Below are 25,518 nucleotides of genomic sequence, written 5' to 3'. Positions count from 1 at the left end.
TGCCGCCGCCTCAGCCGCCTCAGCCGCCTCAGCCGCCGCCTCAGCTGCCGGAACCGAAGTCGCCGCCGCCGCCGCCCCCCCCGGTCGCCGGCTGCCCGCGTGCTGACCCGGCCGGGGTGCGCGGCCATGGAGGACTTCATCGTGATCTCGGACGACAGCGGCTCCGAGAGCCCCGGGGGGCCCCGCTCGGGCAGGGCGCGGAGGCTCCGCCGGGCCCTGGCCCGGACCCCCGGCGCGCTGCCCCGCCGGACCGTGGTGAGTGGCCGGCGGGGATCCGGGGGTCGGCGGGGGCTCCCGGGGCTGCCCCCACCCCCCCTCAGCCTTCCCGCCTCGTCGCCTCGTCGCCGGCCCCTCCCGGGACCAAGAGCAGCGGCCGAGGGTCGGGTCGGGCCGGGCCGGGCGGGCGGGGGGGGGGCCGGGCCGCAGTCCATGTGCTCGGCCAGCGCGGCCGTCCGGCCCAGCCCGGGCCCCGGCGGGGCTGGGGGCTGAGGGGGTGGGGGGCGATGGGGGGGCCCGAGGTAACCCGAGCGCGGGCAGGCGGCGCCCAGACGGTGGCCGCGCTCCAGGACCCCCCGCGGCCGAGCGGGCCACCCCCCTCCGGTCCCCCAAGGGGCGCGGGGGGCTGCCGGCTCCCCCCTACCAGCCCCCACGCCGGCAGCGGGCGGGAAAGGCGTGCATCGCGCGCGACTCCCTAGCTCCCTCCAGCCCCTCCGGCCTTTGTCCTTTTGGGGGGTTCGGGGACCCCACCCCCGTTTCCTGAATATCTCGTCCCTAAGGACGCCCCCACCCCTCATTCCCCCGGCCTCCTCGGTGGGCTCCTCAGGGAACCCACATCCCCACCCCACCCCCCAAAAAATAAAAATGAAAAAAAAGACCGTCCTAGAAGGTGACAGCGCCCACCAGGGACTGTCTAGGAGGACTCCCAGGGGAGGTGGACAGGCTTGTCCTCAGAAGACTCTAGAAGGTCTCCGCCGCCTCCCTTCGCGGCGGCTCTGCAGCAAATCCCGCCCCCCTCCCCCCAGAAATGATAGGAAGGATCCCATCCTGGGGAGGGAACAGTGCATCCTGCCCCCTCGAGGCAGACCCAGTACCCCCACAGGTGCATACTCCCCCGGGACCACGCTGACACCTCCAATCCCCTTCCCAGCCTCTCGGCTGTTCCCCCACCTCTCAATGAGCCCCCTGGGGCCGCGAGGAGGTTTTTCCCAGGTAGAGAGCTAGAGAAGGTGGCATGCAAAACCAAAAGGAATGCGGCTGAGTTGTCCCAGTTCAAAAGGGGATAACCCAGGGCATCTACCCCAAGTTCATCTCAGGCGGGAATTTATTTTATTTTTTTCAATTTCCGGGGCCACACGCGCTCAGGGCTGACTCCTGGCTCGGTGCTCAGGGGTCCTCTCCTGGCAGGGCTTGGGGACCATATGGGATGCAGGGAATTGATCCCAGGTCCACTGCACGCAAGGCAGGAGTACTATTATCACTGCCCGCTGTACTATTATCACTTCATCCCTCCTGGTCCCGAGATTTCAGATGAGATCGATAGAGGAGAGATTTACAGGGGACTTGGTGACCACATAGATGCCGTGTGCAGGGAGTTAAAACAGTGGGCTAGAGAAATGACACAGGGGTGAGGTGCTTGCCTTGCATGTGGTGGACCCAGGTTCTGGAGTCAGAACAATAGTACAGTGGGAAGGGCGCTTGCCTTTCATGCATCAGGCCCAGGTTCAGTCCCCAACTTCCCATCTGGGCCCCTCAGCCCCACAGGAGTGACCCCTGAGCACAGAACCAGGAGTAAGCCCTGACCACCAATGAGTATGGCCTCAACCCCCTACCCCTGCACACATTTTTTCTTTCAAATAAATTCGTAATAAGTATGGGCTGGACAGTGTTTGGGTTGAGTTATGAGAGAGAACATGTTGGCCTGGGGGTTTGCCCAGTGACCCACCCAGTACTACAGTAGGATCCCACTCAGGGTGGAGCAATGCCCAGTTCAGTTTGGCACTTGAAAACGTGGAACACTGGAGAAAAGGCAGGACTGGAGCAACTTGGTGATCAGCAAGAAAGGTGCTTTGAGGGGCTGGAGTCGTAGTACAGAGGGGGGAATGTCTGCCCTGCAGACAGCTGATCCGGTTTGATCCCTGGCATCCCAGAGGGTCCCCCACTCATCACTAGGAATAATCCTTTCTGAGCAGAGTAACCCTGAGCATTACCGGGTGTGGCCCCCAAACCAAAAACAACAACAAAAAGTGGATCTTGGGTCTTTTGAGTTGAAGCTAAAAGAAGAATAAGAAGTTCCATGGAGGGGCTAGAGCGATAGCTCAGCAGGTAGGGCGTTTGCCTTGCATGCGGCCGACCTGGGTTTGATTCCCACATCCCATATGGTCCTTTGAGCACCGCCAGGAGTAATTCCTGAGTGCATGAGCCAGGAGTAACCCCTGAGCATCACCGGTTGTGACCCAAAAAGAAAAAAAAAAGAAGTTCCAGGGAGCACATTTAACTCTTTTACTCCAGCTTTGCAAAAAGCTCCAGCTGGATCTCCTTTGATTCTTCTGGCAAATCAGACAGGCTTGGTTCTAAAGCTAAAGGAGCTTGGTCCTGCTTTTTCTGCATACCTTGAGGTCTGCGAGCCATATACGGCTGGGTGTGGCTCGAAGACAGAAGAGAGATAGGGAAAGGGAAAGAAATGAGAAGGGAGAGGAGAGGGAAGTGAGAAAAGGAGAGAGGAAAAGAGAGAAAAGAAAGGAAGAGGGAGAGACGAGAGAAAACAGAGAGAGAAAGAATATCAGTACATAGCTCGAAGGCCACTAGAAGGCATTTTTGTTTCATTGTGTTTGAGCCACACCTGGACCATTCCTGGCTGTGCTTGGCGGGACCCGATTGGGTGCCAGGGATCGAACCTCCTTCAGCTGCAAGCAAAGCAAGTGCCGCATCTGCTGTGCTATCTCTTCATCCAGTATGATTATTATTTGGGGTGGAGGGCGGGGGAGGCAGTTATCTACCCAGCAATGCTCAGGGATTACGCTTGGGAACCATATGGGATGCCGAGGATCGAATCCGGGTTGGCTGCGTGCAAGGCAAATGCCCTATCCAGTACTGTCGCCCGGGCCCCCAGTACGAACATGTCAAAGTCTTGTCTGTCTGCTCCTTCAGGTATAAATGTGTATGTGTAACTCATACGTACCCATGTGCCCCGATAAGAGACTGTTCTCAGGTTCGTTTCTGTTTGAGGTGGGGTTTGGGCTCTCCCTGGTTGTTTCTTGGAGACAGGCTGTGCTATGCTTGCTCTGGAGTCAGCTGCATGAAAGGCAAGTGCTTTAGTTCCTGTAACCGCCTCTCCAGCCTCCACCTGCATACTTGGGTGGGGAAGGGCAACACCTGGCAGTGCTCAGGCTCCTGGCTCTGTGCTCAGCGGACTTAATCCTGGGGGGCTTAGCAGACAATGTGGGGTGCCAGGGATGGAACCCAAGTCAGCCGTGTGCATAGAAAGTACCCTACCTGCTGTACTGCCTCCTGCCCCATTACATGTTTTCTTCATTTCCCCCCGCAGCTTCCTTTTCTTTTAATACACTTTTTTTGGGGGGAGGGAGGCACACCTAGCATTGTACTTGGGGCTGGCTCATCTCTGGCCCTGCACTCAGGGATCACTTCTGGTGGGGCTTAGTGGACCACCTTGGGGTGCTAGAGATTGAACTCAGATTGGCCACGTGCAAGGCAAGTCCCTACCCTCTGTACTATTGCTCCAGTTCCAAGATTAAATTTATTTATTCTTTATCCTGTTTTTCTTTAAATGTTCTCTATTATAAACCCTGTGAGGAATTTCTTCGTAAGCAATCTTTCTAACTTTGCTCATTTGTTTGTTTAAAATAAATTCCTCTTAGAAGTTATGCTCACTTGAAGGGTTACTGCCAAATCTCCTAAGATACAAACCAATTTTCTTGTCACCACATTCCTTCTCTACTACCTAAATGTTGCCCATTTATTCAGGAAATATTTACTGAATATTACATTACAACACACATCTCTCTTTTTTTTTTTTTCCTTTTTGGGTCCCACCCGGAGATGCACAGGGGTTACTTCTGGCTCTGCACTCAGGTAACAGAGTTAAGTAACACAGTAACTCTGTTACTCCTGGCGGTGCTCAGGACACCATATGGGATGCTGGGAATCGAACCAGGGTCGGCTGTGTGCAACACAAATGCCCTCTCCGCTGTGCTATCGCTCCAGCCCCACTACACACATCTCAAACATACCATACATATTGTTTCCAGCTACCACCAGAAAATGGATATTACGGTCCTGGAGAGAGGACAGCAGGAGAGATGGGGTGCTGGGGATCAAACCTGGGTCAGCCACGTGCAAGGCAAACGCCCTCCCCACTATACTATCACTCTGGCCCCACCAGACACTTTTTTTTTTTTTGGTACTTTGCAATGTTGGGATTGAACCCAGGGCCTTTGCATGCAGGATCAGTACTTGTCCACAGAGCTCGATCCTACCCTTGGTACAGGCCTCAAACAGGCCCTGAGAGGGTTTTTTTTTGGGGGGGGGGTTGTTATTTGAACATACATACGCAGTGATGCTCAGGGGATATTTCTGGCTCTACGCTCAAGAATTACTCCTGGTGGTGCTGAGGTGACCCTATGGGATGCTGGGAATCGAACCCATGTTGGCCGCGTGCAAGGCAAACGCCCTACCCGCTGTGCTATTGCTTCAGCCCAGCCCTCAGACTATTACGGTGAATAAAAATACACCCCTGCTTGGTGGAAATGTCTTTTTGCTCAGGGAGAGATCTCAACCAGGAGTGACTGAGCGAATCAGTCCAATGTCAGTTACTGGGAAGAATTTTAGGAGGAAATCAAAGGTGATTTTCTCTGTGGAGGTGACGGGCTGAATCTCGGGGGGGGGGGGGGGGCGCTGGTTGTCTTGTTTCTGATCCTTTGCGCACTGTGATTCATTCTTTCAATACAAAACTTGCTCTGAGGCCGTGGACAAGTGAACAATGGAATTATGTTCTAGTGTGGTGAGATCAGCAAAATCCTTAGCAGTGGATAAGCCAACAGAAAAATGGGATATTTGCTTGGGCTGGGAACATTTGATTGTGTCTTCACCTAAGGCCACTCTGAAGAGTTCCTCTTCCTTCTGAGACTGCAGTGACAGTCCAGATTAGTTTGAGAAACTTTAGAGCAGTGTTTGCACCATACTATTACTCCTACCCTGAAGGACTCCCCCCCCACCTTTTTTTTTTTTTTTTTTGCTTTTTTGGTTTACACCTGGTGATGCTCAGGATTACTACTGCTCTGCATTCAGAAATTACTCCTGATGGTGCTCAGGGGACCCTATGGGATGCCTGGGGATGCAAGACAAACTCCCTCCTTTCTGTACTACGGCTCTAGACCCTGAAGAGCTTTTTTTTTTTTTCTTTTTGGGTTACACCCGCGATGCACAGGGGTTACTCCTGGCTTTGCACTCAGGAATTCCTCTTGGCCATGCTCGGGGGACCATATGGGATGCTGGGAATCAAACCTGGGCCTGCCACATGCACAAACGCCCTACCCACTGTACTATCACTCCTGCTCCCTGAAGGGCTTTTTTAGAAGAATGATTTGATTGTTTGGAGTTGGGGGGTTGTTTGTTTTTTTGGGTTACACCCGGCCATGCTCAGGGATCACTCCTGGTGGTGCTTGGGGGACCCTATGGGGTGCGGCGGATTGAACCCAGGTCAGCCACACGAAAGGCAGTTGCCCTCCCCGCTGTACTGCCCCTGTCCTGAGAATGATTTGATTGGACACAGGTTTGATTGGTCTGTTTGTTTGTTTGTTTTAGAGGGGGTGCCCCCAAACAGTGCTGGGGGACTGGAGTTTTCTGCCTTGATCTGTGATCATCTTGCCCTCCTCCAACAGGACTTCATCGACCTAACGCGAGAGGCCAGACCCAGGCCAAAGGACCGCAACGGACTCTGTGTCATCGACCTGACCAGGACTGAGGACGAACCCGGGCCCATTGCCACGCTCGACCTGACAGGAGAGGCTGTCACATCATCCCCCAAGGAGCCAGCCAGCCAGCAGCCCTGCCCCGGCCTCGCCGACAAGGAAGGGACCGCAGAGGGGCGGGCGGACAGGAGCTCGCGGCCTGCGGCTCGGAGAATCATTAACAGCGAGCCGGTGGACTTGGACCTTTTGGAAGAAGCCACATCGGAAGGTCCCCCAGGCCGGCCAGCCATGGGTGGGCATGCGGTGCATCCCACGGAGGCTAACTGCAGCGCCTCCGCCTCCCAAGGCGACCTCGGCCGTGTGCCCCACTTCACGCTCGCGCCCAGCGTCCTGCCCCTCTCCCCCACGAGCAATACCGGGCACGGCAGTCATCAGCGGGCACCCTTGCCATACCCACTGCAAGATGTGCCTTGCCCCCCGCCAGCCCTGCCGTGCCCACTGCACGCTGTGGCATGCCCGCGGCAGAACCTCTGCCCACCGCGCGCCTCCTCCTGCCCGCCGCGGGCCTTATCCTGCCCCTCCCAAACCGTGCAGTGCCCACTCCAGGCCGCACCTCACCGGCCTCTCGAAGTGCCATGCCCCTTTCAAGACATGCCATGTCTTCGGAAGGTGCCGGCCCCTTATCCCGGGCCACCCAGTGGGCCGACCCGACCCGGCCCCCTTCCAGACACCTCCTGGTACCCACCACGCTCTGCCAGCCCACCTCAGGACCCTGTCTGTCCCCGTCAGAACTCTTTGGTCCTCCCTCCAGAGATGGCAAGCCCCCCGCACACCTTAGCCCATCCCCCCGACAGGCCCCCGCAGCCAGATGCGCCTTTCTCTCTGGGCGACATACCACCGTCCCCAGGACGAGCATCCTATTCACTCAGAGACAGTTCCCTGTCACCAGCAGCCATGCCACCCTCGCCAAGAGATTCCCCACTGTCACCGGGGAGTGTGCCCCTGTCGCCGCGGGGCATGCCCTACTCTCCAGGAGACACGCCCCCGACCCCTGGAGAGGTGCCACCGACACCCGGAGACACGCCATCCTCACTGGGAGCCTCACCTCCTTTTCCCGCAGCCTCGTTCGACTCTCCCGCCAGCGACCTCCAGCACCTGGACATGCCGATGGACGTTGCCACCCCCTCGCCCTTCAGCTGCCCTTCCAGCTCCACCACGTCACCCCTGTCAGACATATCCCTAGAAAAGGTGCCCTGGCTGTCGGTGCCGGAAACACCCATCCGCAAAGACAGGTCCTGGTCAGAGCCGGGGACCCCTGTGTCCGCCCAGGTTCCGGCGCCAGTACCCCAGGGAGGCTTATACAACCGGCCGTGCCTGCACAGACTCAAATACTTTCTGCGCCCCCCCGTGCACCATCTCTTCTTCCAGACGCTTATCCCGGACAATGACAACAGAGAGGTGAGTTGGACACCCCCCTCCCAAGAGGAAATGACCATGGGAGGCATTGAACATTCTAGAAGGAGCTAGGCGAATGCAGAACAATATAGCAGTATAGATAGCAGTTAAGGTTTTTACACATTTGATCCCTGGCACGCCATATGGTCCCCTAAGTTCCTCCCTGAGTGATCCCTGAACACAGAGCCAGGAGTAAGCCCTGAGCACCGGCAGGTGTGCCCCCAAAACCCAAACAAAACATTTTTTTCTTGTTCAACAAAACGAAATATTTCGCCTAACTTAGAATCTCTCTCTTTGGTCCAGAGAGATAGGACAGTGTGTAAGACACTTGCCTTGCATGCAGTCACCCCGAGTTTGATCTCTGGGACCCCACAGTGTCCCTGATCTCCACCAGGGGTGAGTTCAGAGCCAGGAATCAGTCCTGAGCACAACCGGGTATAACTCAAAACAGAAAAGGCTTAAATAAAAATGATGAATCTGGGGCTGGAACGATAGCATAGCGGGCAGGGCGTTTGCCTTGCATGTGGCCGATCCAGGTTTGATCCCCAGCATCCCATGTGGTCCCCTGAGTACCGCCAGGTGTGATCCCCCCAAAAAAGAAGAAAAAATGATGAATCTTAGGGCTGGAGCAATAGTATAGCAGCTATTGCCCTGAATGTGGCTGGCCTCAGTGCTGGCCTCAGCATCCCAGAGGGTCCCCTGAGCACTGCCAGGTGTGAACCCTCCCATCCTCCCAAAGAAAAAGAATCTTGGGACCAGAGAGATAGATAGCACAGGGTTAAGGCATTTGCCTTTCTTGAGATCAGCCTCAGTTTGATCCTGAGCACTGCATATGACCCCTAGGAACCGCCAAGAGTGCTTCCCAATCCAGGAGTAAGCCTTAAACACTGTCAGTTTTAACCTCCCCAAAAAATGAATAGATCAAAATTTAAAAATTGAAACAGGGGCTGGAGCAATAGCACAGCGGGTAGGGCATTTGCCTTGCATGCGGCTGATCCGGGTTCAATTCCCAGCATCCTATATAGTCCCCTAAGCACCGCCAGGAGTAATTCCTGAGTGCAGAGCCAGGAGTAACCCCTGTGCATCGCCGGGTGTGACCCAAAAAGCAAAAAAAGAGAAAACAAACAAAAAAGTTAAAACAATGCCCTTTAGATAACAAATATGACTCAGTGAGCACATAATTTGCATATATGCAAGACCCTGAGTTCAATCCCTGAGACCTCGTGGCCTCCTTGGGTGGCGTAAGGGTGACCCCATATATATGTTTCTTTTGGAGGAGGGGACTCACCAGGCAGTGTTCAGGACTTACTCGTGGCTTTGTGCTCAGGGATCACTCTTTGGAGGGCTCAGGGGACCCTAGGGGGTGCTGGGAATAAAACCAGGGCCAACCACATGTAAGGTGAGCGCTCTACCCACTGTGCTATCACCCTCTTTGGGGGGGTCTTGCTCCATGTCCAGGAGTGCTCCAGGCTTATTCCTGGCAGGTTCAGGGGACCATACGTGCTGTCAGGGATCGAACCCGGGTTGGCTACAGGCAAGGTAGGCGTCCTCCCTGCTGCACTGTTGCTCTGCCCTGCCCTCCAGAACTGACTCTTGGTGCCAGAGAAATAGCTCAAAAGGCTGGAGCGCATGCGTGGCTGTCAAAGACCCTGTATTTCATAAGGCCCTGGAGGGTCCCCTGAGCACCACCAGGCGGCGCCCCCAGGTAATCAACAGGAAGCAGACCCCTAAGTAAACCTCACCCCCAAAGTTGAATCTTTCAAGTGCCTGGAAAACATGGCTCTCACTCCCAGTTCCTGAGCCTCTCCTTTCTTATTTGGTTTTGGGGCCACCTCCAGCTGTGCTCAGGCTTACTTCTGAGTCTGCTCAGGATCCTGGTGGAGGACAGGGCACCATATGGGGTGCCAGGGATCGAGCAGGGGCCCACTGCGTGCACGACGGGCACCGTCCCCACTGTCCTATCTCTTGGTTGGCAGGAACCCCCTCCTGACAGCTTTGGTGTTTGGGGGATCCCTTTGGGGGGGCATGTCATACCCAGAGATGCTCAGAGGTATGAGCACCAGCTCTGCACTCAGGAATTAACCCCTGTTGGTGCTTGGGGGACCCTTTGGGATGTTGGGGATTGAACCCGGGTCGGCCACGTGCCAGGCAAGTGCCCTCCTCGCTGTCCTATTGCTCTAGCCCATGATGGCTTCCCTTTTTTTTTCTCTCCCCAGAGCAAAGGTCACAAACTAGAACCCATCCCTCATCGCAGGCTCCGCATGGTCGCCAACACCATCGAGGAGAACTTCCCCCTGGGAACCGTGCAGTTTCTGATGGACTTCGTGTCACCCCAGCACTACCCACCCCGGGAGATCGTGGCACACATCATCCAGAAAATCTTGCTCAGCGGCTCCGAGACCTTGGACGTGCTGAAGGAGGCCTACATGCTGCTCATGAAGATTCAACAGTAGGGGCCTGTCCCTCGGGGGGACCTGCCCAGGGGCCCTGCTGTCTGTCCCCTAAACTTTCTTCAGCTCTCCTTTAGAGAGGCCGGCCCAGTAGACAGGCAAGTGATGGAAAGTTCCCCCCTCCAAACCAGCTTCCGCAGATATTCAGAGAGAGGGCAGGAAGCACAAGGGAACCCCGGGGTTCACACCCAGCACCACATGGTTTCCGAACACTGTGGAGTGCAGCCCCCCAAACTTCCATCCTCAAAATCATGATAATAATCACCTGTTTTTGACAGCAGGTAAGAAAGCATTTCATGGAAGGGCTGGATAGTCCGGTGGGGAGGGCATTTGCCTTGCACGCAGCTGACCTGGGTTCGATCCCTGGCATCCTATAGGTTCTCCCAAGCCTGCCAGGAGTGATACTTAGCATCACTGGGTGTGGCCCCAAACAAAAATAACTATGAGTTACTGAAATCAGAAAGCGAGGACAGCAGCCCAACCATCCCTGGAACCTCATGGTCCCCCTGAACCAACATGGACAGTAGCCCATGAGCACTGCCGGGCATGGCCCAGAAACAGAAAAAATATATAAAAGGAGACTGCTGTTTGTTTGTTTGTTTGGGGGCCCGGCTGTTCTCAGGGGTTACTCCTGACTCTGCACGCAGGGATCATTCCTGGTGGGGCTCAGGGGATCCTATGGGAAGCCGGGGATTGAACCCAGGTGGGTTGCGTGCAAGGCAAGTGCCCTCCCCACTGTCCTAGAGGCTTGTTTCTCTTCTGTTCCTCTCTCCTTCCCCTGCATGCTTCAGAATTCTCAGTTCCTGGCCTTGCATTTCAGACTCCATCCAGCCAATGCCAAGACCGTGGAGTGGGACTGGAAGCTGCTCGCCTACGTCATGGAGGAAGAGGTAACGCCACGCTTCAGAGCTGAGGGGTGCCTCTTTTCTTCGTCCTGGAAAGCTCAGAGCAGTTTGCAGTAGAAACGAAAGGGGGTGCAAATGGGGCTGTCTCACTTTGGCTGTTATTTGTCCCAGGACATGGCCAGACCCCACCAGAAACTTCCTCTTAAAGCCTGAGCAGTAGCACAGTGGACAGGGCGCTTGCCTTGCACACGGCCAATCGGTGTTCGATCCTCATCATCCCATAGGATGCTCCAAGCCCCGCCAGGAGTTATCCCCAAGTGCAGAGCCCCAGAGTCACCCCATGACCCAAAAAGCCAAAAAAAATAAAATAAATCCGGTAAATAAGTAAATAAACCTGGGTCAGCCACGTGCAGGGCCTGTCGCTCTCCCCGCTGTCCTATCTTCTTTCTAGCTGCAACTTGTAGAAGAGGCCAGACCAGCCTCTTCCTTCCTTGGGGCCTCTAGGCACAGCCACTTGGGCTGTGAGGATGGGGCATCCCCTTGCAATGTGTGAACCCCCACCCCGGTCCCCGGAGATTCTTCCCTGACAGAAGTGCAAAGAGGAATGACCTCTGCCTTCTCCCCACAGGGCCAGACTCTTCCCGGCCGCGTGCTCTTCCTGCGCTACGTCGTGCAGACCCTGGAGGATGACTTCCAGCAGACCCTGCGGCGCCAGCGGCAGCACCTGCAGCAGTCCATCGCCAGCACAGTGCTCTCCTGCGACAAGCAACCCCAGAACATTAGGTGAGCAGCGCCCCGCGCTCCACGGGGCTCCATGCGGGGATCCCCATTCAAGGGACGTGCAGGTCCAGGAGCCGGGCTTCAAAGACGGGAGTGTAGCCGTGGCAGGCAGGGGTCCCAGGTCTTATCCTTGGTCCCCTGAGAGCCACCGGGAACGACCTATTCAAATGATACTAAATATGGCCCCAAAGTAAAACAGCAAAATAGGGGCTGGAGCGATAGTCCAGCGGGTAGGGCATTTGCCTTGCACATGGCCAACCTGGGTTCGATTCCCAGCATCCCATAGGGTCCCCCAAGCACCGCCAGGAGTGGTTCCTGAGTGCAGAGTCAGGAGTAATTACCCTGAGCATTGCTGGGTGTGACCCAAAAAGCAAAAGCAAAACAAATAAAAAAACAGTAAATAAAAGGGGACAAAGAGAGACAGTAAGGCAGGGAGGGTGCTTGCCTTGCATGCTGCTGACCTAAGTTTAATCCCCGGTATCTCAGAACATCCCCAACCCCCGCCACGAGTGATCCCCAAGTGCAAAGCCAGGAGAAAGCCCTGAGCAATGCCAGGTCCACACCAAACCAAAAACCAAACCAAAACCAACAAAATGAACGGGATCCCCAAGGCTCCTTCTCTACCCTCAAATCTGAATCTCGGATGTGGATACTCAGCTTTCTGGAAGACGTACCTCTCTTTCTCTCCCCTTGCATGTCCTTAAAGAAATTCATTTCAATGAGACTATTTTTCATGAGGCACTAGGCAGACAGTAGAGCAGGTAGGGCGCTTGCTTTGCAGATGGCCGGCCCGGGTTTGATCGCCAACATCCCCACAGGGTCCCCTGAGCCCCTCCAGAGTGATCCCCAAGCACCGCCAGGTGTGGCCAGAAACCAAAACCCAAACCAACTAAAAAAGCCATCAAGAAAAATTGGGAGTTCAGGGTCAGGGTTAGGGAATGCCAACCTTGCATAGGGGTGTAGCCCTGGGATCGATTCCAGCACTACAGGGAAAGAGAAAGATGGGGTTGGAGTAAGAATCCAGTGGGGAGGTATGCGCCTTGCATGCAGCAGACCCTGGTTTGATCCGCCGGGAGTAATTTCTGAGTACAGAGGTAGGAGTGAACCCTGAGCATTGCTGGGTGTGTCCTCAAAACATTAATAAGTAAATAAATAAGAAACAGGAGCGAGAGAGGCAGGGGGTGGGGGATGGGTGGCCGGGAACCAGAAGTACTACCATATCTTCTCTGTTTTGTCTGTTCCAGGGACGTCATCAAGTGGCTGGTGAGAGCAGTCACGGAAGGTGGGTCGGAGGAGCAGATCTCGGGCGGGAGCAGCACCCCCAAGGCCGGCGGCCACTCTCCTCCCCAGCCTCCCGTGGCCAAGCACACCAGCCAGCTGTAAGGCGTCGCCCAGGGCTGTAGAGATGGGATGAGGGACACCCACACACACACACTGCACCGAGAGCACCTCTCTCTGTCTCTTTCTCTTTCTCTCTCTCTCTCGCTCTCTGTCTCTGTCTCTCACACACACACACACACACACACACACACACACACACACATACACGAGCCCTTGAAACAGAGGCAGACGGTTGTTAGATGCGTCCTTTGAAAGCTGCGTTTCTAATCCCGAAGGTAGGACGGGAGGGCTGGAGTGTCGGTCTAATGGGGAGGGCATATGCCTGGAACTAGGCCCTCCGGGTACCATCCCCGGCACCCCAGAAGAGTCCCCCTAGCCATGCCAGGCATGATCCCTGAGCACAGAGCCAGGTGTGAACCGGGTGTGGCCTAAAAATAAACAAATAGATAGGGCCCAGGTGGTAGTACAGCAGGGAGGCCTTTGCCTTGTATGCGGCCAACCCGGGTTCAATCCCAGGTATCCTATAGGGTCCCCTAGCACCACCAGAATTGATTCTTGGTACAGAGCCAGGAGTAACTAACCCTAACCACCGCCAAGTGTGATCCAAGGCGCAAAATCAGTAAATCAGTTTTGCAGCTGCACCCCCAGGTTCTAGGAGGGTCCAATAATATGATCTGGCGGAAGGGACTCAGGTAGGTGAATCCTGTCTCGGCTTGCCCAGTCCACAGGCTTGAGGAATCCCAGGTGGCGCTTCCCATGGGCCTTGAGCCCTGTCCGTCTCCGTACGCACCGCCAGGGGGCGCCGGGCCTCTGCGGTTCACTGGCCTCCGCTCTGCCCTCAGGCTTGTGTGCCAGCTGCAGCGGATGCTGTCCATCGCGGTGGAGGTGGACCGGACGCCCACCTGCAGCTCCAACAAAATCGCCGAGATGATGTTCGGCTTCGTGCTGGACATTCCTGAGAGGCGCCAGAGGTGGGCCTGCCTTGCGTCTCTGGGGGCGGGATTGAGAGAGAGAAAAGGCTCCGGAAGAGAGAAACTGGAGAGCAGTCAAGAAGGGGAGTGGGGGGCTGGAGCCATAGCACAGCGGGGAGGGCGTTGGCCTTGCACGCAGCCGATCCAGGTTCGATTCCCAGCATCCCATAGGGTCCCCTGAGCACCGCCAGAAGTAATTCCTGAGTGCAGAGCCAGGAGGAACCCCTGTGCAGTGCCAGGTGTGACCCAAAAAGAAAAAAAATGTCCTGGGGTTCGACCCCCAGCACTGCAAAAAAAAGGGGGAGGGTTGGCGGGGCGAGAGCTATGGTACAGCCGGGAGGGCGTTTGCCTTGCACGCAGCCGACCCAGGTTCCATCCCCGGCATCCCATATGGTTCCTTGAGCACCTCCAGGAGTAATTTCTGAGTGTAGAGCCAGGAGTAACCCCTGATTGTCGTCAGGTGTGACCCAAAAAGTAAAAAAAAAGGGGGGGGAAGGAAGGGTTGTGGGGCTGGAGCAACAGTACAGCAGGTGGGATGCTCGTCTTGCACCCAGGTGACCCAAGTTTGATCCTGGGACTCTCATAGGGTCCCCCAAGGCCCACCAGGATTGATCCCTGAGCACAGGCCCAGGAGTCACCAAAAACCAAAAAGTGAGGGGGGGTGGGAGAGAGAGGGAAAGAGAAAGGGAGGGAGAGAGGGAGGGAGAGGGAGGGAGAGATGGCCGTTGGAAGAGAGTGCGTGCTGACAACCCCCTCTCCGTCTTCCTCCCCCTGTGCAGGGAGATGTTCTTCACCACCATGGAGAGCCACCTTCTCCGCTGCAAAGTCTTAGAGATCATCTTCTTGCACAGCTGCGAGACGCCCACCCGCCTGCCGCTGTCTCTGGCCCAGGCGCTCTATTTCCTCAACAACTCCACGTCACTGCTCAAGTGCCAGGTGTGGGCCAGCCCTGCGCCCCGTCCTCCTCCTGCCCTCCTCCGCCAGGAGCCAGAACGGTCTGGGGGACTGGAGAGATGGGACTGCAGATAAGGCACTTGCCTTGTACGCAGCCCACCCTAGTTTGATCCCCGGCATCACCTAGGATTCTCCCTCCCCACCCCACCCCCACCAAGTACCACCAGGAGTCAGCCCGGAGCACCACCAGGTTGGGCCCAAACCCAAATAGAATGATTAAAATGGAGTTCAGGGGTTTATTCTACAACCTAGGTTGTAGATAATGGAGCATAGCGGGAAGGGTATTGGCCTCGCACATGGCCAGCCTGGGTTCAACTCCCCGCACCCTGCGTCTCCCCAGAGCCCAGCAGGAGAGATCTGACTGTAGAGCTGGCTTAAGGCCTGAGCACTCCGCCAGTCATGGCCCCAAAAGAGAAGAAAAGAAGGAAGATAGATCTGTTCTCATCATAAGAAAATTTTTACCTGTGAAGTGAGAGGGATAGATCACCAGTTTTGCATGTAGGACCTTTACCCTGCGTCCCCCAGCACTGCACATGGTCCTGTGAGCAACAAACTGGGGGTAACGCCTGTGCACTGCTAAGTGGTGGGCCAACATCTTAGCAGCAAAATGTATAGGGGCAGAGAGGGACTATAGTAGGGAGGGCGCTGGCCTTGCACACAGCCAGCCCTGGTTCAATCCCCGGTACCCCATCAAAGTGTTCTTTGAGCTCAGAGCCAGGAGTAACCCCTGAGCACCGCTGGGTGTGGCCCTCACCCCTCTGGCCCCAAAGAAACCCGAGCCTCTCCCGAAAGGGACCTCTCTGACCGGCTGCTTTCTGGTCTTTGCAGTCAGATAAGACACAGTGGCAGACTTGGGACGAGCTAGTTGAGCATCTCCAGTTTCTTCTCTCCAGTTACCAGCATGTGTTAAGAGGTAAGGAGTGTTTGCTTACAGATGAGCGGGGGAGATTGGAGACGGGTAGAAGTGAGTTTGGGAATTAGTGGGTGAGTTCCTGGCTTTTATCCCTGGCACTACCAAAAAAATTTTTTTTCCAAAAAAATTTTAAATCCACCAATCAGGGGCCATTAGTGATAGGCCCACAGACAGGGCATTTGCCTTGCACGTGGCCGATCCAGGTTCGGTCCCCAGCATCCCATAGGCTCCCCAGAGCACCACCAGGAGTAATTCCTGAGTGCAGAGCCAGGAGTAACTCCGAGCATCACCAGGCATGACCCAAAGAGCCAAAAAAATAAAATAAAAATCTATCAATCAGATGGGTAGGAGGAGATGTACCGATTTATAGGTTCTATTCAGCTGTTTTCCAACTATCTTCCTGGGTACAAGGGATGACCTAGCTTGAAATTTCACTCCGAAAGAGAAGAATGCCCATGTTTTCATCACTTGGGATCACACAGCAAGACTCACAGCTGTCGCATGCAGGGGAAAGAGAAACCAGAAGAATAGGACATAGGCCAGAGCCATAGTACAGTGGGGAGGGCACTTGCCTCGCACACAGCCAAACTGGGTGCATTCCCGGCATCCCATATCATCCCTTGAGCTTGCCAGGAGTGAGCTCTGAGCACAGAGCCAGGAGTAAGACCCAAGTGCTGCTGGGTGTGTGGTCCACAAACAAAAAATGAACCTCTAAGAATATTATTAGGACAATTGCTGCTATAGAGATAGATAACAGATAATAGATATTATATATTAAGTGAAAGAACAGTGTGTAAGGCACTTGCCTTGCATGGTGCCAACCCGGATTCAGTGTTCAGTATCCCTTAATGGTCCCCTGAGCTCCACCAGGAGTAATTTCTGAGTGCAGAGGCAGGAGTAAGCCCTGAGCACTGCTAGTATGGCCCAGAAACAAAAATATGTTTGTGTATGCGTGTATTAATTGGAGGCACCAGAGAGACAGCATGGGGGTTAGAGTGCTTGCCTTGCATGCAGCCAACCTGGGTTTGATCTTTAGTACAACCTGTGGTCTCCAAAGCACTGCCAGGAGTGATCCCTGAATTCAAAGCCAGGAAAATCCCTGAGCACTGTGGGGTATAGCCCCCAAACCAAAAATAAAAATAATAGTAATGGATATAATGGCTAGGAAAGAGATCACGTGCATGATGGGGTCCTGATTTAATCCCCAGCCCCACATAGTCCCCCGAGCACCACTGAGTATGGCCCCCGCAGAAACTCTCCATCAGGTGTGGCCTGAAAGCAACACCAGGAAATGATTGGTCCCGCAGGTAAGGTGGAGCATGCAGTGGAGCCGGGTTCCATCCCCAGCAGTCCCCGTCATGCCCTGAGCATGTGTCACCCTCTGAGCATCACCAGGAGTGATCCCTGAATGCAGAGAGGCCCTGAGCATCGCCACCGGGTGTGGCCCAGAAGTCCAAAACAGAAAAAAGAAAATCTCCATGTAAATCCAAAAAGCCTGCCACTTAGTCCCACATGAGGCAGTGGGCTTTTGTCTGTTTTTCCTTTTTTATTTTGTTTTGGAGCTACACCCAGCAATGCTTGGAAGTTACTCCTGGCAGTGCTCAGGGGACCTTATGGGATGCCAGGGATTGAACCCGGGTTGACTGCGTACCAGGCAAGCGCCCTCCCAGCTGTCTTATCACTGCGGCCCTTGTTGCTCCTTTTTTTTTTCTTTTTTGGTCACACCCAGCAATGCTCAGGGGTTACTCCTGGCTCATGCACTCAGGAATTACTCTTGTGGTGCTCAAGGGACCCTATGGGATGCTGGGAATCGAACCCAGATCGGCTGTGTGCAAGGCAGACGCCCTACCCACTGTGCTATCGCTCCAGCTCCGTTGCTCCTTTTTATAGAACGCGAATGTTTCTATGTCATGTGGCCCTCCCAGTGCCAAGGGCCAGGAGCATGTAGTGCTCGGAGCTCACTCCGGTCAGTGAAACCTTTGTGGGCCTGCTGATTGTGCCAGGTGTGGGGACTGTCCTCTGTCCTGGCCTCTTGGGCCTGGTCTCACTGAGGGCCTGGTCATAGCCACGCACAAGTGACGGAGGGCTGGCACACTTGGTGGCACCCTCGAGGAAAGGTACACGGCATTCTGAGAACAACCCCCAGAGGCAAATTCTCTTAGTGTACTTGTGTACTTAACCTCCCTGAGGTTTGCGCAACTGTTGATCTTGGAGACCTACCTGAAAGTTTAATATTAAAGCAGTTAGCTTTTGCTCAAGGTCCCCCCGTCCGCTTGGACACGGGACCTGCTTTCGCTGCAGAATATTCTTCTCTTGGGGGCAGGGGAGTTGTGGGGTGTTGAGGGGCCACACCTGGAGGTGCTCAGGACTTTACTCCTGGCTCTGTGCTCAGCGAACACACCTGCTGGGGCGTGAATTTCTACAGTGCTGGGATCCAGTTGGGCACAAAGCAAGGAGGCGTTCGCCGATGGCCTCCTTCTCCGGCTAGACAGCTGAGTGGGGACCCGTCGGCTTTGTCGTACCTGCCAGAAAGCAACCCATCCCCCCCACCTCCATGGGGTATCCATGGATCTGAGGACATGGGTGAAGGCAGTTTGAGGTCAGCCTGAGGTGTCCAGCTGCAAGAATTTGTTGGGGTAGGGAGAAGGCTGGGGAGCCCAGGACTGTCCCTTGTTTTAGAGGAACCTCAACAAACAAGCAGGCTAGCTGTCATGATGGGCGCTTCTACAGCCTGAGATCCCTGGGCAGGGGTAGCCTGCCCAGGGATAGCCCCATTGCACACCCAGGAGCACAAAAGCTGATGGAGAAAAAGATGGGGCTAAGAAATCAGCCTTCCAGGGGCCGGAGCGATAGGACAGCCGGGAGGGCGCTGGCCTTGCACACGACTGACCCGGGTTTGATTCCCCGGCATCCCAGAAGATCCCCCGAGCACTGCCAGGGGTCAGTCCTGAGCATTGCCGGGTGCGGCCCCCAAAACAAAACTAAACAAAACCATAAAAGAGAGCAAAGGCTGCGAGATCTTTTCTAAATGCATGCAGGCAACAGAGCTTCCCCGAAGGCCTGACCCTCTTGGCGGGCTGCGCAAACTTGAATAAACCAGCCCCATGCTGATGGATGGTCGCTACATCTAGGGGAAGGGAAGGACCCTAACCGGGAGACATAGAAGTAGCAGCAGCAAGTGAAAACAGGGGAAGCTGAGGCCAGAGATGGAGTACAGTGGGGGAGGTGCTTGCTTCACGTGTGTCTGACCTGGGTTCAATGCCTGGCACCCATGTGGTCCCCAAAACCCATCAGGAGTGATCCCCGAGCTCAGAGCCAGGAGTAAGCCCTGAGCAACACCATGTATGGTCCCAAAACAAAAACTAAACAAACGAGAAAGGATGCTCTGGGTCCAAAGTGATGACACAGCGGGTCAGCCACTTGCCTGGCACACAACCAACCCGGGCTCTATCCCTGGCACCCCATATGCTCCCCACTGAGAACCACCAGGAGTGATACCCGAGTGCAGAGCCTGGAGTCGGCCCTGTGCATGGCTGAGTATGTCCCCCCACCCTCCCAAACAGCAACAAGTAGATGGAAGAGGGGAGCTAGACAGATAGTCTGAGAGACTGAACATGTATTTTGCATGCTGGAGGCCTGGGTTTGACCCCTGGCATGCCCTGTCCCCTGTTTGCACGGGCCTCCCGGCGGAAGCAAAGGCTTGGATGAAATGCAGATTTCTTGCGTCAATCAGGCAAAGGAAGACGATGAGATTTTCCAAAAGAGGAAACAGAACAGCCTGGGGCCTTGCAGCACGACTGGTCCCAACAGTTTCAGGTCATTGAGCCAACAAACTGGGATTCGGGGCCACAGAGAGAGAGCCTCGAGGAGGGAAAAAGCAGGATGATGGGCCCAAATGATATTACAGCAGACTGGGCGTTTGCCTGCCACGTGGCGATCCGGGTTCAACCCCCGGCACCCCATAGCATGGAGCACCACCAGGAGTGAATCCTGAGATCCTGAGTGCAGAGCCAGGAAGAACTCCTTGAACATCACAGGGTGTGACCCAAAAAGCCAAAAGAGGGGGAAAAAAGGAAAGAAATAAACAGGAGAGGCTGGAGCAATAGTACAGCAGGTAGGGCGTTTGCCTTGCATGCGGCCAACCCAGGTTCAATTTCCATCATCCCACAGGGTCCCCTGAACACCGCCAGGACTAATTCGTGAGTGCATGAGCCAGGATTAATCCCTATGTGTCGCTGGGTGTGACCCCCCCCCCAAAAAAAAAAGACAGAAGAAGCAGGATATGAAGAAGGTCTTCGTTGCCAGGCTAATGAACTTCAGCTGCATTCTGTTGTTTGGTTTGGGGGCCATGCCCAGCTGTGTTGAGGGCTTTCCCCTGGCTCTGTGCCTAGGAATCTCTCAGCCGACTTGGGGTATCATAAGGGATGCTGGGAAGTGAACCTGGGTTGGCCGCACACAAGGCAAGTGCCCTCCCCACTGTGCTCTCTCTGGCCCCTCCACGGCATGGAAAGGCAGAGGGACACGCCAGCCAGGTGGTTCTGGCTGAGGCGACTCTGCCTGTGGCTGGCAGCAAAAGGGCAGAGGAGCAAGGCCGGGAGGGGTCTCAGCGACACAGCCCCGGGGAAGATGGTGGCCGATGCTTGAGATGGGCTCAAGGAAGGATGACCTACCCTGCCGTGGAGCCCAGAGGAGAGGAGGACCTCCAGGGAAGACCAGGAGCTCCCTGCAACAGTGAGGCCGTAGAGCAGCAAAAGAGAGGACGAGGGATGGGTCCGAGTTAACCACAGTGTCGATCTTGGCACGAAGAAAACTTGTCTGGGGCCAGAGTGATAGGACAGTGGGGAGGGAACTTGCCTGGGTTCGATTCCAGCATCCCATAGGGTCCCCCCCAAGCATTGCAGGAGTAATTCCTGAGTGCAAAGCCAGGACTGACCCCTGAGCATCGCGGGGTGTGGACGCCGCCCCCCCACCCCCCAAAAAGTAAACCTTCAGTCTGAACCAGGCATCAAGCCAGACCTTTTACATAAACCACCGCACATAGTGACCCCAACAACCTTTGACGTCAAAAGACGCCTCCCACTGAAGCAGAAAATCCAAATGGACCCAGTGGCCGAAGTCCACTGGCCAAGAACCTCCCGCTTCTCCCCGCCTTCCCCAGACTGAACTTCCCGGACACCTCCACCTTTTTGAGTTTTCTGTTATTTTCATCAACTCTGAAGCCCCATCCCAAGCCTTCTCAAGTCACACATGATTCAGTCCCCCTTGCCCTATTCTCAAAATCATTTATATATATATATATTTTTTTTTGCTTTTTGGGTCACACCCAGCAATGCTCAGGGGTTACTCCTGGCTTTGCATTCAAGAATTACTCCTGGCAGTGCTTGGGGTGCCATATGGGATACTGGGGATCGAACTTGGGGTCAGCTGCGTGCAAAGGAAATGCCCTACCTGTTGTGCTGTCACTCCAGCCCCCATTTTTATATATTTCAGAGCAGGACGTGTTCTGGGTTTGTTTTATTGTGAGGGCTACCCTCTGTGGTGCTTAACGATCACTCCTGGCTATGCTTGGGACCCTATAGGGTGCCGGGGATCGAACCCAGATAGGTTATGTTCAAGGCAAGCACCTTCCCCGCTGTCCTATTGCTCCGATCCCCAACTGAGCAGTCCTGATTCTATTTATTTCAGCCGACTAAGGCTGTTTACCTGGGTACCGATACTTATGCTCTCCAGAAACTCATCTTTCCTTTGGGGGGTTGGGGGGAGCACACCCAGTGATGCTCAGGGCTTGTTCCTGGCTCTGCACTCAGGAATCACTCCTGGCAGGGCTTGGGGGACCCTATCGGGTGCTGGGAATTGAACCCGGCTCAGCTGCATGCAAGGCCAGCGCCCTCCCCGCTGTGCTCTCCTTTAGCCCTACACACTTATCCTCTATCACTTGATGCCACCATGTCCCTGTCACGTCCTCTCCAGACCGGCTGTTTTTCAGAGCCAGGACACAGTCAAACATTACCCTGAACTCGCTCGTCCTGCCCTTCCGTCTCCTTGGGTTGGGGCCAGCCTCCTGCCTTGCTCTTTCATAACACAGAGCAGGGCGGCTCTTCTCCACAGTCCCCTAAGTGGGCTGTTGAATCTTTTTAAATGTTTTTCTTCTCTTTTTTTTTACTTTTTGGGTCACACCTGGAGATGTACAGGGGTTACTCCTGGCTCTGCGCTCAGGAATTATTCCTAGCAGTGATCAGGGGACCATATAGGATGTCGGGGATCAAACCTCGGTTGACCCTGTGCAAGGCAAGCACCCTCCCAGTTGGGCTTTTACTCTGGCCCCCTAGATGGATGTTTTTTGGTTTTTTTTTGGGGGGGGGGTCATACCCAGCAATGCACAGAAGTTACTTGGCTCATGCACTAAGGGATTACTCCTGGCAGTGCTTGGGGGACCTATGGGATGCTGGGAATCGAACCCTGGTCAGCGGCATGCAAGGCAAACGCCCTACCCACTGTGCTATCGTTCCAGCCCCAAGGGGCTTTTTGTCCCGGGATGGCCCGGGTGGGATTCTCTGGGCAAGAACTCGGACTAGCAGTGACATGAGTGCGGCCATTACTGAAGCTATTGACCTCGCAGAGCAACAGTACAGTGGGGAGGGCATTTGCCTCGCACACCGCCCACCCAACTCGGATTCGACCCCTGCCGTCCCAGGTACTCCCAGGTACCACGGGAAGTGATTCCTGAGTGTAGAGACAGGAATAACCCCTGAGCCTCGTCAGGTGTAGCCCCCTCCCACCCAAAAAAATAAAATAAAAAAAGACCCTGTCTGTGAGGTGTCTCCCTTCCAATGGTTATTAGTAACTAAGAGTGAGGGCATGTGGTGCCACAGACCGCATATTCCGTCTTGCACTCAGTGGCCAGGCCTCAGTTTGGGGATTGGTTTAACTTTGGTTTAGGGGCCACAGGTGGTATGGCCACAGCTGGTGGCACCAAGGAACATATTTTCAGCTTACTCCCAGCCGTCCTTGGGGGACCAGGAATTGAAACCAGGCCTCCTTCACATAGAGAAATGCGCAGCTGATTGAGTTCTCTCTCCGGGGCACCAGTCTTTAGTTTTTGGGCCACACGAGGGCTAGCTACTCCCTGTGTCATCTCTGGGGTCAGTCTTCGGTGATTTGGGGAGCCCCAGCAGTGCCAGGGATAGGGAACTCTGGGCTCATGCATAGTAATGCACTCCATTTCCCCCGAGGCATCTCCTTGCCACCCCCCCCCCCCACAAAGGCTGAAATGGTTCATATCTGAATTCTTAGTAGAATAAAGAATGATTCCTTTCTATATTTTTCCCACTTAGGGGGCCACACCCAGCTTGCTCAGGGCTGACTCCTGGTTCTGTGCTCAGGGTCACTCCTGCCAGGGCTTGGGGGACCCCATGGGGTGTCAGGGATCAAACCGGGTCGGCTACGTGCAAGGCCCAGTGCCCTCCCCATTGGATGAAAGCTCTGGTCCGACTACTTTCCTCTTTTTTTTTTTTTTTTTTTCAGTTTAGTTTTTGGATCATACCCAGCAATGCTCAGGGCTCACTCCTGACTCTGCTCAGGAATCCTGTGCTCAGGAATCACTCCTGGTGGTCCTTGGGGGACCATATGGGATGCTAGGGATCGAACCCACGAACCCAGGTCAGCTGTATGCAAGTCAAACGCCCTCCCCACTATGCTATTGCTCTTCCCTACCCCCCCAACCCCCACTTCTTTCTATTTGAAGGATGGTTCCTTCCCTTCTCCCTCGCTTCTGTATTTTTCCCTATGAGCTTGGGACACTCTTTTATTTATTTATTTATTTATTGCTTTTTGGATCATACCCCGCAATGCTCAGGGGTTACTCCTGGCTCTGCACTCAATCAGGAATTACTCCTGGCAGTGCTTGGGGGACCATGTGGGATGCTGGGAATCGAACCTGGATCGGCTGTGTGCAAGGCCAACGCCCTACCCGCTATACTATCGCTCCGGCCCCCGAGCTTGGGACACTTTCAAACCAAATTGTTGGGGCAGGGACCTGGTTTAAAGGGCTGGAGCACAGGATTTGTCTGTGGGAGTATTCAATTCAATCCCTGGCACATGTTCCCTGAACACTGCCGGGAGTGGCCCTGAGCACCCCTAGGTATGCCCTCCCCCATATACAAAAAGAAATGGAAAAGGGGCCAGAGAGATAGCATAGTGGGTAAGGCATTTGCCCTGCCCATGGCAAGACGCGGCTTTAATTCCTGGTACCCCAGATGGTCTCCTGAGCATCACTTGGAGGGAGTAAAGCTCTGAGCACTGCCAGGCACGGCCCCCAAAGCCATCAAAATAATCAAGAAATAAATAGGGGGCCGGAGAGATAGTGCAGCAGGCGGGGCGCCTGCCTTGCCTGTGACCGACCTGGGTTCGATCCCCAGCATCCCATAGTGTCCCCCCAGCAGCACCAGGAGTGATTCCTGAGACAGAGCCAGGTGCGACTCTCCCATACCATGGGGTGTGACCCCAAAATGGAAAAAAGAAAAGCGAATAGGCCATACCATGCGGAACAGTTCAACTGACGTCCCACCCCTGCTTTTGCAGAGCACCTGCGGAGCTCCGTGATCGACCGCAAGGACTTGATTATTAAGAGGGTGAAGCCCAAGCCGCAGCAAGGCGACGACATCACCGTGCTGGATGTGGAGAAGCAGATCGGCGCGTTCCGCCGGCGCCTGGTCCAGATCCTGGGCGAGCCCCTCGCGCCCCAGCTGCAGGACAAGGTCCACCTGCTGAAACTCCTGCTGTTCTACGCCGCCGACCTGAACCCGGACCCTGAGCCCGCAGCCCCCCGCACCCGTGGTGGCCTCCACACCACAGACGCCTCCTGAGTTCCTTCCAGCCCCACCGCCCCAAAGTTCGGATGCTTTGGAAAAAAGCAGCTCTGATGGGACCAAAGCGAGCGTACTCATCTGCAGCTTCCTACAGTAAAGACCTTTTGTTCTCTTTTTCTTTTCTTTCTTTTTTTATAATCCTATCCTAGTCTCTTCCGGAACATGTCTTAAAGACACCAGGTGTATATATATTTTTTATTAAATTATTTATCAATGCTTTTTTTTTTTTTGGAGGGGGGAACACTATGCACACTCTTTACCATTGCCATCCAGATGTAAAAAAAAAATAATTAAAAAGCCATCAACGTCACTGCAAAAGCGTCCAAGCTGCCTCAGAAAGATGGGGAGCACTGGATCTCCCTCATGGGGAGCAAAAGGGGGGGGGCCAGAGCGATAGCACAGCGGGTAGGGCATTTGCCTTGCACGCGGCTGACCCGGGTTCGATCCCCAGCATCCCATATGGTCCCCCAAGCACCGCCAGGAGTAATTCCTGAGTGCAGAGCCAGGAATAACCCCTGAGCATCGTTGGGTGTGACCCAAAAAGCAAAAAAAACAAAAACAAAAACAAAAAAAAGGCAAAGCCGCAGTATTTACAAATACCCATGGGCCCTGCGGCAAGCTTCTGACTCTCCTCTTATTTGGGGTTCAGGGACCACATCTCCGTGGTGCTGAGAGATCACTCCTGGCAATGCTTGGGGGACCCTATGGGATGCCAGGCACCTAACTCACATTGGCTGGATGCAAGGCAAATGCCCTCCCCGCTGGACTATCCCTCCCTCCGGCCCCACCAACCTGGAATTTTCACAGGAAGATTCCCAGCCAAACCAAACCAAACCAGACACAACCAGACCAGATTTTTTTTTTTGCTTTTTGGGTCACACGCGGCGATGCACAGGGGTTCCTCCTGGCTCTGCACTCAGGAATTACTCCTAGTGGATCAAAACCAGGTCGACCACGTGCAAGGCATATGCTCTACCCACTACACTATTGCTCCAGCCCCATGGACACACCAGAC

At 54.8% G+C, this 25,518-nt stretch overlaps 1 protein-coding gene across 1 annotated transcript; it reads left to right on the top strand.

Moving 5' to 3' along the window:
* Positions 1 to 24,648, top strand: SIMC1 (SUMO interacting motifs containing 1). The gene is made up of 10 exons (XM_056113122.1): positions 1 to 255; positions 5,898 to 7,385; positions 9,599 to 9,831; positions 10,653 to 10,722; positions 11,306 to 11,460; positions 12,702 to 12,836; positions 13,641 to 13,769; positions 14,549 to 14,705; positions 15,552 to 15,636; positions 24,217 to 24,648. Exons 1-10 carry the CDS (start codon positions 127 to 129, stop codon positions 24,498 to 24,500), a joined length of 2,865 nt encoding a protein of 954 aa, XP_055969097.1. The 5' UTR covers positions 1 to 126; the 3' UTR covers positions 24,501 to 24,648.
* Positions 24,649 to 25,518: the final 870 nt, after the last annotated feature.

This window comes from Sorex fumeus, unplaced genomic scaffold, assembly GCF_029834395.1.
Source record: "Sorex fumeus unplaced genomic scaffold, SorFum_2.1 ptg000019l, whole genome shotgun sequence".
NCBI lineage: Eukaryota > Metazoa > Chordata > Mammalia > Eulipotyphla > Soricidae > Sorex > Sorex fumeus.
The sequence above is the reverse complement of the archived record's forward strand: the minus strand, read 5'-3'. Positions and strand labels throughout refer to the sequence as shown.

Bases quoted from the DNA above. Each gene is read 5' to 3' on its own strand.
- SIMC1 (XM_056113122.1), top strand. From the start codon at position 127: ATGGAGGACTTCATCGTGATCTCGGACGACAGCGGCTCCGAGAGCCCC. The intron at 13,770-14,548 runs GTGGGCCTGCCT...CCCCCTGTGCAG, and splicing joins ATTCCTGAGAGGCGCCAGAG to GGAGATGTTCTTCACCACCA. The intron at 15,637-24,216 runs GTAAGGAGTGTT...CTGCTTTTGCAG, and splicing joins TTACCAGCATGTGTTAAGAG to AGCACCTGCGGAGCTCCGTG.